The sequence below is a fragment of the Nerophis lumbriciformis genome, linkage group LG21 (assembly GCF_033978685.3).
Source record: "Nerophis lumbriciformis linkage group LG21, RoL_Nlum_v2.1, whole genome shotgun sequence".
NCBI classification, from domain to species: Eukaryota; Metazoa; Chordata; class Actinopteri; order Syngnathiformes; family Syngnathidae; genus Nerophis; species Nerophis lumbriciformis.
Window position 1 is genome coordinate 9,789,501 of NC_084568.2, and position 20,751 is coordinate 9,810,251.

Consider the following 20,751-nt stretch of genomic DNA (forward strand, 5'->3'; position numbering starts at 1 on the left):
CCCATTGTAACCTTGCATTACCCGTGTAAACTTACCTTACCCATTGTAACCTTACCTACTACCTTACATTACCCGTGCAACCTTACTTTACCTGTGTTACCTTACCCATTGTAACTTTACATTACCCGTGTAAACTTACCTTACCCATTGTAACCTTACCTACTACCTTACATTACCCGTGCAACCTTACTTTACCGTGTTACCTTACCAGTTTTTCCTTACCTTACCCATGTTGCCTTACTTTTACCCGTTACCATACCAGTGTTTCCTTACCTTACCCGTGTTTCTTTACCTTACCCATGTTACCTTACTTTACCCATGTTACCTTATCTTACCCATGTTGCCTCACCCCTGTTTCATTACCTTACCTTACCCATGTTACCTTACTTTACCCATGTTGCCTTACCCCTGTTGCATTACCATACCTTACCCATGTTGCCTTACCCCTGTTTCATTACCTTACCTGGTAGCTTAGTATTATTTAGTTTTTGAGAGAAATGACAGGGGCCCTGAAATGTACACATACTTGCATTTTCACTTTTATTAACGAAAGTCAAGAAAGACGTGACGAGCAGACGTAAATAAAACAGTTTAGGCACTCAAGGGAACTCCTGCACTCTTGCTTGAAGTCATTGAAACAAAACATGATTGAGGACTAATGTCGTATATATTAGAGTACATGTTACTATTCACCTGATTGTTGTGTACATTTATGTTTGGAGGAGTGCTGCTTTATAGAAACTATCAAGATAAGTAGGAGTGCTGCATTTTACGGTACAGCACACTCTTTCTTTAGTGCACTGCGTTCTGCCGTACTTACAGTATGTACTTGGGAACATTGGCCTGTCACTTCCTGCTTTGCATTTATTTTCACAACTCAAAGCCTACTTTTTAAGCCCTTATTTGAGTTACGCTGTGGAACTTGTGTGCAGCGTGCAGAGGTTGACAAAAACTAACACTGAACACAGGAAATACTGGAAGTCTTTTTACAATTTTGATATCAACTTTGGATCCATGCGGCTGAAATGAGCAACCAATGAGAGATCACTGACAAATGTCCGCTACAAGCTAATAGTCATCCAAAAACGACGACTCAAATGTTGCTTAAATCATCAACTACCATAAATTCCGGACTACAGGCCGATACTTTTTACCTGCGCTTTGAACCCTACGGTTTATAAGTTATTGGATTTTTCTTTGCTAACCACAGTGTTTTGTGTTCAATAGTTTTCATTCAACTGAAACGGTGTGTTATTGTTTGTACAATGGCGCCATCTTTTGGACGGGTTTGCTGACTGCAGGTGTTGCGGGTTAAAAATGTACTTCCTGTTTTAATCCTTTAACCCGGAGGTAAAACCATCGGAAGCGTTTCTGCTGGAAAGTATTCTTCATTCATCACTCCGAGCAACGTATGTAAGTTTTACAATATAACTAAAACAATTCTTACTTGCTAAACCGTCCCATGTGCGATTTCTGCAGGAGTGTTTTCATGTACATTTGTACGTGCTATCATGATGTAATCAAGCTAATGTCGTTAGCCTTAACTAAAATACAAACACGTTTATAAGTGTCTTACAATGGCATTCTTTTTGTAGTGTTTCAGTTTCACAAAATCATCAGTAAATTGACCAAAACGTCAACGTGGCGTTATTGAGTCTGTTTATCTGATTGGAGAGCGAGCTTGCGCAGCTAGTGGGTCCATGACGATGACTTCTGGTTTGTTTGATCAGCCATTTAAAAAAATGAAAGTATGTAAATAAACATTTCTAAAATCTTTCTGTGTAAATAACTAATTTCACAATGTATATTTCTGCGGTTTTTAGTCCGGCGCGGCTAATATGTACTCAATAGTCCAGAAAATAGGGTATTTAAGCCATCTTGTAGTTTTGCGGAGTATTATGGAGACAGTGAAAAGACTTGAGAGTAGTAATGTTGCTGCCAACATCACTAGACTTACTAGAAATGTGTCAGATGACCACACTGATACTTTATGATACCATGTACATAACAGTTCTTGGTATTCTCTTTAAAAGCCAGGCCCTGTCCACGCGGGAACGCTTTGAGGTTTTAGGTGGGAACGCTAAAGAATTTTTATTCTGAATTAAATAAACATGAATTACCAGAAGAACACACTACGCTACCAATTGTCAGTACTTTTGAGTACCAATATGTATTGACGGTACCGAATGGACTGAAATGTGAACGGTTCCATCCCAGTCCACATGTGATAGTTCTCATCTAATGAGACCAGCAGAAGTCTTAACTTGCTCATCAGGAGGAGGATTCAAGTGGCCATCATGTTGTGTTTGTGTGTGCGAATCGGATTCAAGTGGCCATCTTGTTGTGTTTCTGTGTGTGTAGCGGATTCAAGTGGCTATCTTGTTGTGTTTGTGTGTGCGTAGCAGATTCAAGTGGCCATCTTGTTGTGTTTGTGTGTGTGTAGCGGATTCAACTGGCCATTGTGTTAAGTTTGTTTGTGTGTAGCGGATTTAAGTGGTCATCTTGTTGTGTTTGTGTGTTGCAGATTCAAGTTGCCTTCTTGTGGCTTTTGTGGCATGTAGCAGATTCAAGTGGCCATCTTGTGGTTTTTGTGGTGTGTAACAGATTGAAGTGGCCATCTTGTTGCGTTTGTGTAGGGGATTCAAGTGGTGATCTCGTTGTGTATGTTTGTGTGTCGCGGATTCAAGGGGTGTGCGGAAGCAACCCACCTTCCTTCTTCTCCTACAGTTGTTTATGTTGGTGTGGCGTACATATTACATATTTTCCCCGTGTGGACAGGGTCTAATCTAGTAAGGGCGTGTAAGGAAAGTCGTAATGTTTGGCCTATTTCAAGTAGTCATAAACACAACATTTGATTGTGGTCCAAATAAAACTGATCAGTGCACAAAGAATGTTTCAGGTTCTCTGGGTGACATCCATCCAGTATTGCCAGTTGATCCAGGACTGTAATACAGGACTGAGATCCAGGACTAATCCAGGAACTGTGACTGACTTGTCATTTCAGTCATTGATCAGAGCCAGGATCATGCTGCAACAACACAATCATGTTAGCTAAACCACTTTCTTATATAAGGTCAATTAGGGCCTGATCTACTAACATCCAAATACAAGGCACATGCAAGGCACTAAACAGTGTGTACAATCTATAAAACACTGTGTACTATCAGTGTGTGCAATCTATAAAATACCAGTCGTGTTTTATTAATCTGAAAAATACTGTGTATTATTGGTGGGTACAAACTATGAAATATGTTGTACTAGTAAATGTTTTTTAACCTATAAAATACTGTGTACCATTAATCGGTACAAACTCGGGTTGTTCCGGTAGCAAAATTTATTTCGATACTAACGGCGAGCTAACGTCTAAGAAGAGCGAGAGCTAAGCACCTCTTGCAGCGCAGCGCGTCAGTGTTTATAGCTTCAACGTTGTCCTTAGTTTTTAGGCCAAAATGTGTCGATCCATTTGTGTATGGAACACAATCTTTTCTTCACAAGACCCAGCACAGCCTAGGGGTTAAGACTGCTGGCTCGGAATGAAAGGTACTGGGTTCAAACCCCACTCTGGTTGATGGTATTTTGTTCTACCTCATCATACTTTACTGAGCCAGGAGTCCTCGATTACATTTGTGTATGAAAAAAAATAGCCTCTCCACAAGACCCAGTATAGTATACTTGCCAACCCTCCCAAATTTTCCGGAGACTCCCAAATTTCAGTGCCTCTCCCGAAAATCTCCCGGGACAACCATTCTCCCGAATTTCTCCCGATTTCCAAGCCGGACTAAAGGCACGCCCCCTCAAGGTCCGTGCTGACCTGAGTGAGGACAGCCTGTCGTCACGTCCGCTTGGCCAACCAAAAAGTAACCATAGAACACTATACCGTATAGTGTACTGTGGTTCCTTTTTGGTTGGCCAACAGTTGACGGCAAGTGTGGGAGTCATACACATACACACAAAACCTTTATTATAACATTCAACATTTACATACAATCAAAAAATTATAATAATAATCAAAACAAGTACAGAAAAAGTACAAAAAACAGTACAAAACAGCCCCCGGGTGGTTTTTCAACTCAATAAAGCAACCAAAGAATAATGCAATATATATATATATATATATATGTAACACAATGTAAAGCCATAGGCTCACACAAGTTCTGTAAATAATCCAAATTTGGAGCACAGCATCATCGTTTTCACAGCTTTTTGGTTGTTAGAGGTAGAGAGTGTTTTAATGTAGAGTTCTAAATCTTTTTTAAAGGCACAAAAAACAGGTCGGGTATTGAGAAACTTACATTTATGAATATAAAACTTAGCCAATAGTATAATGAGGTTGCAAAGGTAAAATTCCTTTTGAAATTTTTTTTCATATAAGCGGTAGTAATGGATGGATGGATGGTGTAAATGCAAATATCACATCTTTAAAACAAAGCACAAATTTGTCATGCGCAAGTGTGGGAGTCGGTTTCTGAAGTATAAAGTAAAGAGACGTAACTTCATCACCTCGCCTGGTTATTGACTCCAACCTAAAATATTACACTGCACATACCTATGCCATCAGGGTTACGATACCCCCCATGAAAGAAACAAAGAGAAGATGCGTTACCCGGCCCGGAGGAAGCCCGGGGCCCTCCTCCGAAGCTGGGCCCGGAGGCAGGGCTCGTCAGCGAGCGCCTGGTGGCCGGGCTAGCCATGGAGCCCGGCCGGGCACAGACCGAAGAAGCTACGTGGACACACAATCTTCTCCGCCACATGGGCCCACCACCCGCGGTCGGAACCAGTGGGGTCGGGTGCGCTGCCAAGTGGATGGCAGTGAAAGTGGAGGCTCCAGACGGACCAATTCAAGGCAGCATAGGCTGACTTTCGGGACGTGGAACGTCTCTACGCTGGTGGGGAAGGAGCCTGAGCTGTTGCGAGAGGTGGAGCGCTACCGGTTGGATCTGGTGGGGCTTACCTCTATGCATAGCAAGGGCTCTCAAACCACACTCCTGGACAAAGGATGGACCTTGTTCACTTCTGGAGTTGCTCAGGGTGTGAGGGCCCAGGCGAGTGTGGGGATACTCACTAGTCCCCGGCTGAGTGCCTGTACGTTGGAGTTCACCCCAGTGGACAAGAGGGTCGCCTCCCTTTGCCTTAGGGTTGGAGGGGGGAAAACTCTGACTGTTGTTTGTGCGTACGCACCAAACAAGAGTTCAGAGTATTCGGCCTTCTTGGATACCTTGCATGGGGTCCTGTATGGGGCGCCGGCAGGGGATTCCATAGTCTTGCTGGGGGACTTCAACGCGCATGTGGGCAATGACAGTGATACTTGGACTGGCGTGATTGGGAGGAACGGTCTCCCTGATCTGAACCTGAGTGGTGGATTGTTATTGGACTTCTGTGCTAGTCACGTACTTGCGATAACAAACACCATGTTCAAGCATAAGGATGCTCATAGGTGTACCTGGTATCAGAGCACCCTAGGCCAAAGATCAATGATCGATTTTGTAATCGTATCAGCTGATCTGAGGCCGTATGTTTTGGACACTCGGGTGAAGAGAGGGGCTGAACTGTCAACTGATCACCATCTGGTGGTGAGTTGGGTCAGATGGCGGGGGAAACCTCTGGACAGACCTGGCAAACCCAAGGGTGTAGTGCGGGTGAACTGGGAACGTTTGCAGGAGTCCTCTGTCCGGAAGGACTTCAACTCCCACCTCCGGCGGGACTTCTCTGCCATCCCTGTGGAGGTTGGGGACATTGAACAGGAATGGGCAATGTTCAAAGCCTCTATTGCTGCAGCTGCAGCTGCAGCTGCGAGCTGTGGCCAGAAGGTCTTAGGTGCCTCAAGGGGCGGTAACCCTCGAACACCCTGGTGGACAGCGGTGGTCAGGGAAGCCGTCCGACTGAAGAAGGAGTCCTATTGGGGTATGTTATCCCAGGGGACTCCGGAGGCAGTTACAAGGTACCGACAGGCCTGAAGGGCAGCGGCCGTGGCTGTGGACAAGGCTAAGCAGAGGGTGTGGGAGCAGTTCGGGGAATCCATGGAGAAGGACTATCGGGCGGAACCAAAGCTGTTCTGAAAGACCATACGGCACCTCAGGAGGGGGAAGCAGGGGACCATCCAAGCTGTGTACGGCAAGGATGGGACTTTGCTGACTTCAAGTGAGGAAGTCGTAGGGCGTTGGAAAGTGCACTTTGAGGAACTCCTGAACCCAACTACATCAGACACACTCTCCCTGACAGGAGCAGAGCCTGAGGATGATGGGGAATCGACGTCGATCTCTCGGAGTGAAGTCACTGAGGTAGTTAGACAACTCCACAGTGGCAAAGCTCCGGGGGTTGACGAGATCCGTCCAGAAATGCTGAAGGCTCTGTGTGTTGATGGGCTGTCTTGGTTGATACGCCTTTTCAACATTGCGCGGAAGTCTGGGACAGTACCGGGGGAGTGGCAGACTGGGGTGGTGGTTCCCCTTTTCAAAAATGGGGACCAGAGGGTGTGTGCTAATTACAGGGGTATCACACTACTCAGCCTCCCTGGGAAAGTTTATGTCAAGGTACTGGAAAGGAGGGTCCGGCCGATAGTCGAACCTCAGATTGAAGCGGAGCAATGTGGATTCCGTCCTGGTCGTGAAACAACTGAACAGCTCTTTAATCTTGCGAGAATCCTGGAGAAGGCCTGGGAGTATGCCTATCCAGTCTACATGTGCTTTGTGGATTTGGAGAAGGCGTATGACCGGGTCCCCTGGGAGATCTTGTGGGAGGTGCTGAGGGAGTACGGAGTGAGGGGAACCCTGCTGAGGGCCATCCAATCTCTGTACAACCAAAGCGAGAGTTGCGTCCAGGTACTTGGATGTAAGTCGGATCCATTTCCAGTGGGGGTTGGTCTCTGCCAGGGCTGCGCTCTGTCACCTATCCTGTTTGTGATTTTCATGGACAGGATTTCTAGGCAGAGTCGTGACCATGGCGGAGAGGGTATACGTCTCGGGGGGCTAAAGGTTGCGTCACTGCTGTTTGCAGATGATGTGGTCCTGATGGCACCTTTGGTTCGTGACCTTCAGCTCTCACTGGATCGGTTCGCAGCCGAGTGTTCAGCGGCTGGAATGAGGATCAGCATCTCCAAATCTAAGGCCATGGTTCTCAGCAGGAAACCGATGGTTTGTACAGTCCAGGCAGAGGACGAGACTCTGTCCCAGGCGGAGGAGTTTAAGTATCTCGGGGTCTTGTTCACAAGTGAGGGAAAGATGGAGAAGGAAATCAGCCGGAGAATCGGAGCAGCTGGGGCAGTATTGCAGTCTCTCTGCCGCACTGTTGTGATGAAACGAGAGCTGAGCCAGAAGGCAATGCTCTCGGTCTACCGAGCTATCTACATTCCTACTCTCACCTATGGTCATGAAGTGTGGGTCATGACCGAAAGAATAAGATCGCGGATACAAGCGGCCGAAATGAGTTTCCTCAGAAGGGTGGCTGGCATCTCCCTTAGAGATAGGGTGAGAAGTTCAGTCACCCGAGAGAGACTCGGAGTAGAGCCGCTGCTCCTTCGCTTGGAAAGGAGCCAGCTTAGGTGGTTCGGGCATCTCGTGCGGATGCCTCACGAGCGTCTCCCTAGGGAGGTCCTCGTTGCACGTCCCACTGGGAGGGGACCCCGCGGTAGGCCAAGGACCAGATGGGGGGATTACATCTCCTCTCTGGCCTGCGAACGCTTCGGGTTTCCCCAGGAGGAAGTTGCTAATGTTGCTCTGGAGAGGGAAGTCTGGGGGTCTCTGCTGGCGCTGTTGTCCCCGCGACCCGATTCCGGATAAGCGGTTGAAGATGGATGGATGGATGGACATACCTATGCTCCTTCAAAGGCTGTGCCACTGGCTGCAAAGCATTGCACTTTCAAATACAACAATGAGTAGAAAGGAGTGTTATGTGCGTATATGTGTAAATAAATGAACACTGAAATTCAAGTATTTATTTTATTTATATGTATGTATATATATATATATATATATATATATATATATATATATATAATAAAATGCATACATATATACATAGCTGGAATTAACTGAAAATCAAGTATTTATTTTATTTATACGTATATATAAGAAATACTTGAATTTCAGTTAATTCTAGCTATAAATATACTCCTCCCCCCTTAACCCCGGCCCCGCCCACCACAACCCTGCCCACCTCAAGTATGGTAAAGACTGATTGACGTCTTGCTTGGTGGATATATATTTTAGTCCAAAAATGTTTATCGAAATATTGTTAGAGAACCATGTGAAGTGATTTGATGCAGTTAATGTGTGTCATATTAGTTTTTTAAAGTAAAGCTAAGCTCAGCATTCATTTATGTATATCTGAGATGCTCCAAATAGAGATGATTAACAGTTGGTGTGTTGTAGTTGTTGTTGGAAAATAGTGTGCAACTTCTTTGGAGGCGATAGGACTGATTGGTAACTTACAAAACTCTAGTTGGAGAAGTTAGTGTTTTATCGCATCTCTTTGATAGTTTACTGAGACAGGGTCCCAAATTAATATGGCAATGGGGCCCGAAATCTGTCAACAAATAAGGCCCAGGATAGCTGAGTGGTTAACACTGGGAACTGGGAACCAAGGGGTACTGGGTACGAATCCCGTTCAGGTTACAATGCTCCAGTCAAAAGAGTGAATATTTTGTTTCACCTCCATTGTAGTTTACTGAGACAGGTTCTCATTTATTCATTGGGGCCCGAAAACTGTACTTCAACTGACCAAGGATAGCTGAGTGGTTAAAGCAGCTAGCTCCCAATCAAAGGGTACTAGGTTCAAATCCAAGTCATAGTCGAGCAGTGACTAGGAAAGCTCCAGCTGGGGGAGTTACTGTTTTATATCATAATTTTCTGAGACAGCTTCTCAAATAAATATGTAATTGGGGCGCGAAATCTGGTCTCAAGAAGACCAAGAATAGCTGAATGGTAAAACAGCTAGCTCCCAATCAAAGGTTCCTGGGTTCAATCCCAGTCTCGGTCGATCGGCTCGCCAAGCACAAGAATGCAGGAGTGGGGACGCTGGACAATGTGGGGGTGTTTCACCTCCCCCACACAAAGTAAAGCTAAGTGGTAGTGGGTTAATTAAATTATAGTTAAAAAGGTAAGTATGGGTAATAATAATAAATAGTCTATAGTCCAAAAGTCAAGGGTAACCTCGGGGGTTAGGCTCCTCCTGTATTCCGAAGCTAAAGTTGGTAAGTGTACCATCGTAATTCCTAGGCTGAGGATGGGTGGGAATAGGTACATGAATAATTAATCATTGTGGGTGCTTGCTGGGGGAAACACTGTAACGTGTACTATTATTAGTGTGTACAAAGTATAAAATAGTGTGTACTATTATTAGTGTGTACAAAGTATAAAATAGTGTGTACTATTATTAGTGTGTACAAAGTAAAAAATACTGTGTATAAAGTATACAATCGTGTGTACTATTACTGTTGAGAAGGTATAAAATAGTGTGTGCAAAGTATAAAAAAGTGTGTACTATTAGTGTGCACAAAGTATGATCTACTAAGACTGTGTTTACAATTGATAACTGGTGCAGACCGCCTTATTACCGCTGTGGCTATGAAAGTAGCTTACCACCACCAGGTGTAAATGAATGACGGGTTCTCACTTCTCTGTGAAGCGCTTTGAGTGTCTAGAAAAGCGCTATATAAATATAATACATTATTATTATTATCATTATTATTTAAATCAGGTATTCGTGTGTACTGAGCAGCTGTCACCATGGAAACACTCATTTACTGCACATGTATGTCATCATGTTCCTACCTGTGATGTTTTGAAGCGTTTTTAAACTAACAGCAGACAAATATAATACTCAACACTTTTATGGATATTTTAGAAGCAGTCCTGCGATGCATTTACAATGACAAACACTTATTTAGTGCTGTAGGTGTGCTCATGGGAAAGACTGGAACCAACTGCGAGTTTGCGCTCCATAGTTCAGTGGCAAAAAAATGCACATTGCAATAAGTAGTTTTCACTGAGCAGTTATGTTAAAGGGGAACATTATCACAATTTCAGAATTGTTAAAACCATTAAAAATCAGTTCCCAGTGGCTTATTATATTTTTCAAAATTTTACCCATCACGCAATATCCATAAAAAAAGCTTCAAAGTGCCTGATTTTAACCACCCGTCTATTTTCCTGTGACGTCACATAGTGAAGCCAACACAAACAAACATGGCGGAAAGAACTGCAAGCTATAGCGACATTAGCTCGGATTCAGACTCGGATTTCAGCGGCTTAAGCGATTCAACAGATTACGAATGTATTGAAACGGATGGTTGTAGTGTGGAGGCAGGTAGCGAAAACGAAATTGAAGAAGAAACTGAAGCTATTGAGCCATATCGGTTTGAACCGTATGCAAGCGAAACCGACACGACAGCCAGCGACACGGGAGAAAGCGAGGACGAATTCGGCGATCGCCTTCTAACCAACGATTGGTAAGTGTTTGTTTGGCATTAAAGGAAACTAACAACTATGAACTAGGTTTACATCATATGAAATACATTTGGCAACAACATGCACTTTGAGAGTGCAGACGGCCCAATTTTCATCAATTAATATATTCTGCAGACATACCCTCATGTCAGCAGGCCAGGGAAGCTGGGGTCGATATTCTTCTCTTGATCATCTTGGGACAGTGTGAGCCAAGACATCCAGGGGGGTTTAGCTCACTCGTCTGCGGGAACAAACTGCCGCCATTGCTTGCCGTGCTAGCGAGGTCCTTTGTCCCTGAATTGCTCACACACTCCGGCAGATTCAATGGGGGTCTGGCGGCAGATTTCTTTGACTTTATCGTTGGAAATGCATCTGCTTTGAGTGTCGCAGGATATCCACACATTCTTGCCATCTCTGTCGGAGCATAGCTTTCGTCGGTAAAGTGTGCGGAACAAACGTCCAATTTCTTGCCACTTTCGCATCTTTGGGCCACTGGTGCAACTTGAATCCGTCCCTGTTCGTGTTGTTACACCCTCCGACAACACACCGACGAGGCCTGATGTCTCCAAGGTACGGAAAACAGTCGAAAAAACGGAAAATAACAGAGCTGTTTTGACCCGGTGTGTGAGAAAATGGCGGATTGCTTCCCGATGCGACGTCACGTTGTGACGTCATCGCTCCGAAAGCGAATATTTAATTCGCCAAAATTCACCCATTTAGAGTTCGGAAATCGGTTAAAAAAAAAAGAAGGTCTTTTTTCTGCAACATCAAGGTATATATTGACGCTTACATAGGTCTGGTGATAATGTTCCCCTTTAATATGTCTTTTGTATGAAAAAACAAGTGTCATTATAAAAATGCCAGCAGACACCAAAAAGCATCAATTGAATTATCATCTCTTAAGACTGACAGAGTTCAATATTTATCAAAATGCTTGTTTAACCTATCAAGTCATTTACAGGCTGAATTTAAGGCTCTGTAGCTTTGTTCCTATCTACCATCCCCAGCATGCCCACAACACTCGTAACTTAGATTTGATATCAGGGAAACATCGTTTACTGGATTGTACCGCTCGAAGTGTTGTATGCAGGGGACCAAAGATTTGGAACCGGCTTAATGAGAGCCTCAAGATGCTGTATCCATTCTCCAACTTCAAAAATAAACTAAAAACTTATCTATTAACCACCTATATTTAATGCCTCATGCCTACTGTTGGGTTTTGCATGGTTGAATGTATGTATGTATGTGTATGCTTGCTTTAGAACTATTATCTTGTGTTAATCATATAGCGTTGTTTTTTGTTGTTGTACTTGCTACCATGTTCCATCATTTCATGTATATACTATCCTCTGGACCCCCTGTCAAAAGCTTCTTCTAGCTTATTTGGGGGACCCTTTCACGTACCAACATCTTTAAATGATGATATTTCACTACTATTGTATTTGTTATATGGTATTGTGAATAAACTTGAAACTTGAAACTTTAAACTTGAAATTAGTTTTAATCAGAGTATTAAGTCATCCAGCAGATATAAAATTATAAAATGATGTTGCTGAACAACAATATTTCTAATATTTTTATTTTTGACAGTCCATTAATGTTGACAAACATATGTAGGATGGAGCTGCAAAGCAATCGCCTCCTTTCTCACAGGCGTGTGTAACTGTGTCAGTTAGCGCGTACTTCGCACACGTGCTAAATAATTGCAGTTGAGTTTTAGTCTTGATAGATCAAACTAAATAATTAGATTTTAAGTTTCTCCTCCCAGTATTGTGGGTGTTTTGATGAACAGCATATATTCTGCATATTCATGAAGTAGAAGTAGACACTAAAAATTATTATATTCTGCTCACTAAAGAGACACAAACCTCTGCTTACAAGTTTAGTAGATCAACTTTTTGTGCTATCAAGTTTGCACGTGTTTTGGTACACGCAAACTTTGAGTAGATCAGGCCCTGTGTGCGTGTGAGTGTGTGTACCTGTACAAATAAATGAAGAAGCAGAGCAGGTGGTAGCCCAGTTTGATCATGGCTTCCTTCATGTGGGACTTGAGTTGACCTCGGTTGTGAATCTCAGTGGGGTCAAACACTCCCATGTTGCCCATCGGGACCTTTACGTACCTGCCAGGAACAAGCAAGAGCTCAAAGTTTGCAACAAGAACTACACAAAGACATTTGTATAGACAAAATGTTACTGGAGAAAATGTGGAATAAAAATGTGGCATGTTTAATAAAATTCCTAAAATTATACATGTTTAGGGACCAAACTGTACACCATTTATTGATGAACCCTTTTCTCGTATTCCGGAAAAAATCTAAGCTGGGGCACTTGTATTTAGAAGTACTGCTGTACTGCTCGTCTTAACGAGTACCCCCCCCCCACCCCCCCCACCCCATTTATAAACATTCACAGGCAGCTGTGTCTTGCTTCGGACATCTTTTTAAAAAAAAAAAAAAGAAAGAAAAAGAAGCAACAAACCAGTTCATTTGTACTACTAAACATACGTATTTGTTGTACGGTTCATTTGCTTGGCGTCCATGAAAATGACATACATTAGTGCTGATTATGCAAATTAGGTGACGATCTCCTCCCCACAGCCACTGCCATAAATAGATTGCAGTCTAGTGGGAAACACTACATGTCAGGTGCATTGAGTTCATGTGTGTGTATCCAGAGGAATACTAAACGAATATGTAAATATAATGTTATAATTTGTCCATCATTCAAAATTTTTTTTTAAATACATTTTAAGTGCAGCTAATAGGAATACACTATGGAACCCTCTAAAAAAACATTCAAAAAGCGCCAACAATACTCCATTTACATGTCGTGATCTGAATATTAACAAGTATTAGCGATATTGTTACTAAAAGCACTAATGCCGACAGACTATTTTTAGCGGCGCTGTGATCACAGAGAGGTAACTAGCTTATGCTGCGATATTGACATATTGAGCTGCTGCATTGCCTCTGAGTTGGTGAAAGTTAATTCTAGATTATAAATCATGCCGCTAGCCTGGATAGTAGAAGGTTGTGGACATAAACCCACAAGTTGGTCAACTTTGACATCCAACTTAGACCCGGAGATGGCCAGAGAGAAGAAAAAAAAATTTTTTTTTACCTGCGTCAGGATGATGGTGAATTGTTCATGTAAAGGGGAAAATATAAACATCCCATCAGTTTTTATCCCAGTGAGAGCAGATATTGTACAGTAAGTGATAGTTTTATTATGTTTGTATATCTTGTTTAGCACTTAGCAATAGTGCTACATGATGCTTAGTGTTTCACAAAAGCTGCATCAGCTAAGCACACAGCTTCTAAAACTTGTAGATCATCCTTCCTATATTCAGGATCAAAAATAAAAGTTTCTGGATCATCATTTGTCCCAAAGTAGTCTTTGTTGACTCTCATCAATTCTGCCATGATTAGTAGTCTTGCTGTTGTTGAAGGGAAAAGTGAACGTTGCGTCTGTGAAATGAATGCTTAAAATGATCAAAATACGTAAATATTACATGTTATCATGAATGTTATTACATTACACATATACTTACAGCGTGTATATAAAACCTTAATGGAGGTTTTTGGATGTTTTTTAGAGCACTTAATAGGCAGAATAGAGCAACTACTTTTGGCTCCTTTGTTAGCTGACTCTTGCTAACGTTTAGAGATGGCACCACTGCAGTGGCTGCTGGTTACAGGAGCTATGTTTTCTTGTCTATCCACCTTTTGTTTTTGTGTGTTTCTTGCCATTTAGTCTGGGCCCTTTCAGGACTGCGCGGCAGGGGGTGGCACTTTTGTGACTTCTGCGCTGCTTTTGTGAGCCCTTGGATCCACTTGGGTGGAGCATTTTGGCCATGGCCATGCTTTCACCAGAGACTAGCTGCTGGCTCTCTGCTACACCATAGTCCATGTGGAGAGACCGGAGGAGATGCGGAGCTACCATTGAGCGTCGGGATGGATGAGCTTCACGCAGCTGAACAACACTTTGATCTCCCCAGATAGATTTTCGATCATTCGCACGGGCTGGACATTGGTCGAGAGCTAGTGGGCAGCCTAGGACGGAGTCAGCTCTCTTGGGTTGCTTAGTTAAAAAAAAAAGTTAAAGTAAGTGTGGTGAAATTAACCTCTGCATTTGACCCATCCCATTGTTCACCCCCTGGGAGGTGAGGGGAGCAGTGAGCAGCAGCGGTGGCCGTGCTCGGGAATCATTATAGTGATTTTACCCCCATTTTCAACCCTTGATGCTGAGTGCCAAGCAGGGAGGTAATGGGTCCCATTTGTATAGTCTTTGGTATGACTCGGCCGGGGTTTGAACTCACGACCTACTGATCTCAGGGCGGACACCCTTGGACCTCTTCCTGTCTCTGGGAGTGGAGCACATTGTTGTTTGTCTGTGCTTGGTGCAATCATATGTGCACACTAGAGCTGTGGATCTTTGGGCACCAGACGATTCGATTCGATTTTTGTGGGTAACAATTCAATTCAAAATCGATTCTCGATTCAAAATGATTTAGAAAATATTTGAGAAGCATTGATTTACAATATGATTGGCCGAGTGGCTGAACAGGACATATTGTGAAAAATAAAAAATAAATCTATTTTTTATTTTCTTAAATCGATTAAGAATAGTTACAAATAGGAATCGGAATTCATCAGAATTTTTTTTTGACACCCCTAGTGCACACTTTGTATCATTTATTGCTCATAATTTGGTTTTTCGTTGTTTTACTTTTGTAGATGTATGTAGAAACGGCGCCGCTGAAGTGGCAGCTAGTTGCATCAGCTATGTACTCTTTTAAAATATATTTCATGTCCTTTGTGTTCTTTAATGTTTCCCTCTTGTTTTCACCTTCTTTTTGTGAACTTTTTGACTCTGCACTGCAACCACACCGTTTCTCTACTGTGAGATGTATTAAGTATCCTATCTTACCCTATTTACGATTAAGAATGCATAAAAAAAAAAGAAAAACATATCTTTTCTTGTCTTATATAAGGAATGTGAATGATGGACAAAATTCCAAAAAAGTGCATTTCTCCTGAAGGGAAACTTCCCCGAGGAATGGATTTGGGCATTGTAGCTACAACATTTAGCCTCTCTAAAGAGTAATATTAAGCTACATTAATACATCTCTCATAGCGAAGACATACTCTATGTTGATATCACATGAGATTTAGCTTGTATATTTGCCTCTAAACCTTTTATAATAGTGACAACATTTACACTGCAGGCCAAAGTGGCCAGAATTCGATTTTTCGAAAACTGATATTTTTCCAGCAGACTGGTTAGATTACAATTAAAATGTGATCTTTATCAGACTCCAGTATAAATGCGCACAGGCCCCAATGTGGCTCCAATGTGGCCTCGACATCACTTGCATGCACAGTTCAATAAAGTGCAAACAAAAGAAGTTGACCAGATTCCATAAATGAACAAGGAAGTCGCTACCACTACAAAATAAAAGTTTAAAAATGAGTGTTTTTTATGTGAAAATAAGTTAAATTAATATAATGTATGAATGGATATATACAGTGCAGTATATTTGGGAGGGTTCTAATATTATTTATGACTGTTAAATACAGCTTTAGCTTTATTTTTCAACTTACTGACGTAAGCAACTTACGCAATGTAAGGAAATACGGGATAGAATAGACGTCAATTCTGATCCTTCAACAATTGCTTTTCTTCGGAATCAAAATATGTCTTCATATATTACATATAGCCTACTATTTGCACACTATTGACCGGTGATGCACCGAAAATTTGCCCGGCGAAAAACTACTTTGCTTACCGAAACCGGATGTTGTGATCACATATCTATTTCTGATGGCGGACTGCCTCTTTACCCGCGCACACAAATGAAGTAGCTCGTCCAAACATGACGCAAACGTTGTCTTCAGGATGCATTTCCATTCAGACTGAGGTCACATTTAAAAAAATACGATTCCATTAGCATTCAGACTGCCTCCTGATGTGGCCTGAATCTGATGTAAAATTATCAGATTTGAAGCACTTTTGAAGCGTTTAGACTGGCAAAAAATATCCAATCTGTGTCACTTGAGGGCAAATAAATCTGATTTGGTGTGCAGTGTAAACGGGGTCAATGATAACCTGCGCAGACGGCAGTAAATAAACCGTAGACATTTGAATGTTGCCTCAAATGTGAAATCTTTACGTGGCCCTTATGGGTAAAACCCAACAATAACATGTTTATGCATGCTGTTGGGATATATTATGTTGGGATATAATAAAGATAATGAAAGATGAAGTGATTAAGAAATGTTTAGTACCGTATTTTTCGGAGTATAAGTCGCTCCGGAGTATAAGTCGCTCCGGCCGAAAATGCATAATAAAGTAAAAATACATATATGTCGCACTGGACTATAAGTCGCATTTTGGGGGGAAATTTATTTGATAAAACCCAACACCAAGAATAGACATTTGAAAGGCAATTTAAAATAAATAAAGAATAGTGAACAACAGGCTGAATAAGTGTACGTTATATGACGCATAAATAACCAACTGAGAACGTGCCTGGTATGTTAACGTAACATATTATGGTAAGAGTCATTCAAATAACTATAACATATAGAACATGCTATACGTTTACCAAACAATCTGTCACTCCTAATCGCTAAATCCCATGAAATCTTCTACGTCTAGTCTCTTACGTGAATGAGCTAAATAATATTATTTGATATTTTACGGTAATGTGTTAATAATTTCACACATAAGTCGCTCCTGAGTATAAGTCGCACCCCCGGCCAAACTATGAAAAAAACTGCGACTTATAGTCTGAAAAATACGGTGTATATATATTAGGGATGTCCCGATCCAGGTTTTTGCACTTCCGATCCGATACCGATATTGTTTTTGCATTTCCGATCCGATACTGACCGATACCGATACTGACCGATACTGGCCTATCCGAGCATGTATTAAAGTTTAAAGTTATTTAGTCTACTTAGTTGTCAGAATCATGTTGAAAAGGGTTTTAGTACTCTTGATAACAACTAGCCAGCTGAATTAGGGGAGTTTGAATACACAATGGTTGGTAACAAGAAACTGACCTGTTTATTCAAGGATAAACACAAAATAGACAAAATTATACATGACAAACAGAAATGGCATCATTGAACTAGGGCTGGGCGATATGGCCTCTTATTAATATTGCGATATTTTAAGGCCATATTGCGATACACAATATATATCTCGATATTTTGCCTTAGCCTTGAATGAACACTTGATGCATATAATCACAGCAGTATGATGATTCTGTGTTTTGATTGATTGATTGAGACTTTTATTAGTAGGTTGCACAGTGAAGTACATATTCCGTACAATTGACCACTAAATGGTAACACCCCAATAAGTTTTTCAACTTGTTTAAGTCGGGGTCCACTTAAATTGATTCATGATACAGATATATACTATCAGATATATACTATCATCATAATACAGTCATCACACAAGATAATCACATTGAATTATTTACATTATTTATAATCCAGGGTGTGGAGGGGGGCGCCGGATGTAAGTGTCAAAAAGACAGCCAAAAGAGTTTGATATGAGAATTAATCTAAAGTTAAAATATAGGGTAGAAATGCACCCATTTGCAGGAAATGTAGTCTTGATTTTCAAAATTTTCTTTCAAGGCTTGCATGTCTACATTAAAACATTCTTCTTCATACTGCATTAATATATGCTACTTTTAAACTTTCATGCAGAGAAGGAAATCACAACTAAAAAAATCACTAATTTTTTCATACGGTATTGATGTGGAAATTTTTGCCTCAGCATTTTGATGGTGTGGACGTGTGGCACCGAATGGAGATAAGCGCCTCGACAGACGTTATAATATTTGAACAATGATGACGAAAACTGTTTTCTCTGTCGTGTCCGTGTGTCGAAAATTGTTATGCGCTTATTTTTTTATTTGATTTTGTGCGTGGCATAGATTTGCTATGCGCAGAGGACGCTTAAACAGTGCGCAATTGCACAGGCGAGCACCTTAGAGGGAGCGTTGCTCGCACGGCTGCGCTAGCATCACAGCTAACGTTAGCCATGCTGCTACCTCTCTGCTCGGGGAGGACGTATACGTATGTGACGTATGACGTGACAGTATGTGACGTATGACGTGACAGTATGTGACGTGTGTAAGAAGGTGCACTTGCTGTCTGTGAGAGGGAGACACAGGAAAGAGCGAGAAGAGCCTGTCGTGTAATGCCAGCAGCTAAAAGCAACTGTGTGAGAATTCACAGACCTGTGGATGTGTTGAAGGTGTGCTGGAAAATGCGGAACGGAAATTACGGAGCAGCAGAAAAGTGGAATGTATTATTTAAATCGGTGCGTTGGAAAACACGGACCGGAGTTTTTTTTTTAAACTGGATCGGCATTTTCCCATGCCTTGCCGATACGCAATTTTTGGCAAATATCGGCAGCCGATCCGATCCAAATATCGGATCGGGACATCCCTAATATATATGCTTAGAATAGGTCGTACAACTAATCATATCCTCTAAGTTCCAGTTGGAACTGGGTCCAAGTTCAAGCACACGCACATTCACTCTTATCGTCCACATTCTTGCTACTGGTGGCGTGGCTTCTTTGCCGAGGTCTGAAGGACAACACCAGATATGAAGTCGGATTCCAGGAAGGAGAAGGCAGAGGAAGATTCCTCGCCTGGAAGCAGACACCTCATTGCATACTCATACTCCATTGTGATATACAGTATATTGTAAGAGTGCAAGGGGAAGGGCGGGTCCGGCCAGCCCTGTGTAAGCCGCCGTGTTGAATGTTACTAGGGATAGATAGCGCTCAGACAAATTATATTACAATTGTATCCAATAGGGAATAAATACTTCTGATTTCAAGTGTATACATCGTATGCTCTTTAAACATCTTCTGGCTCCAGATTAAACGAATACGACGACAATGCAAAGCAAATATCGTATATTAGAATCCCAGGGCATGGTAAGGAAGGTAACAAGTTTACCTGTAAATGTCCCAGGCTGCAACAGGGAGGTTGAGGAGTAAGATGAACCAGTGCGTGGAAATAAACATCAACAGCGTGGAGAGACACTGGCCCGCCATCTCTGGAATAACCCACTGATCACAACACATGATACACACAATGAAATAAAATATACGATTTTCAAGTTAACACCCGAAATAACAAGCGTTGAAAGGTGTTACTGGGAGTGAGGTAATTGTGCGTACACTTAGTAACAATCCACACTTACCTTGTTGAGTTTGGAGCAGCAGGCCCTGGCATTAATGTAGTCACATTCTAAATCAGACAAGGTGATTATCTACTCGTTATGTCAAGGTGGGACAGCTGGGACACAAACCATGTCAACACATGCATTATTTCACATAATTATCATCTGTGTGTACTTCCGGTGTCCACATTTCCCCAGTTCCGCATGAAAGCGCAATAACAAGCTATTCAATAAATTCGTGAACATTTAACTTAAATCATTTGTCTTACCATAATCCGGGAGTTGGGTGTATCTGCTATCTACACCCTAGTTGGTGCGAGCTACCCCGCCTTTGTCATAGTTTATGTTGACACATTTATACCCCCTGCATTGTAAACAAGGTGTTAGCCGCAAGCTAACGGGTTAGCAATGCAGCCAGTTTTCCCGCCATTTGTTGAAAAACAAAACACAATTCCCAACGACGGAAGACGTTCACAGACAACCGGCAAGCACACCTACGCGGGAATATAACACGGTAAAGGATACAAAATACACTGCAAGGAAAATCAGAGCACAACAGTCGACCAGTGACAGAATAAACACGGCAGCCTCCATTTTTGATGATTTGCATTCCACCAGCAAAATATTACTGCCACCTACCGTGTGGGGGAGGTTTTTACATTTTTCTTCTTTTAGTTTTCTGGCGTAACTTAGAAGCTGCATACTGCCACCTACAGTACCGGAGAATGTAGCATGGACTCGTCCCTCACTTATTAATAATAATAATAGATGCATAGGCGCCAATCTACATTTCTGCCAGTGGGTGCTCGGTGTGTGTGTGTGTGTATTTAAAAAAAAAAAAAGACGTTCAGTGAAGTTAATATAATAATGATTTGTGGCTTTATTATTTTTGTAAAACGGACCAAACTCGCCACAAAATGAACTACAACAAGGTTGATTTTTCAAAAATAATTTTAAAGATTGAAAGTTGCCATCAATCTCCGGATTGCAAATAATCAAATGTTAATAATCTAAGGTAGATACTTTTTCTTATGCTTTCTTCTCTCTCTCTCTCTTTATGTCCACTACTTGCTGTACATATCCTACCAAGT

The 20,751-nt window shown here is 42.0% G+C and overlaps 1 protein-coding gene across 1 annotated transcript; it reads right to left on the minus strand.

Moving 5' to 3' along the window:
* Positions 1-2,443: 2,443 nt before the first annotated feature.
* On the minus strand, positions 2,444-20,306 carry cnih4 (cornichon family member 4). The gene is made up of 5 exons (XM_061983455.2): positions 20,186-20,306; positions 19,682-19,750; positions 19,435-19,547; positions 12,422-12,562; positions 2,444-3,028 (listed from the first exon to the last, which is right to left on the minus strand). Exons 1-5 carry the CDS (start codon positions 20,252-20,254, stop codon positions 3,001-3,003), a joined length of 420 nt encoding a protein of 139 aa, XP_061839439.1. The 5' UTR covers positions 20,255-20,306; the 3' UTR covers positions 2,444-3,000.
* Between the last annotated feature and the right edge of the window lie 445 nt (positions 20,307-20,751).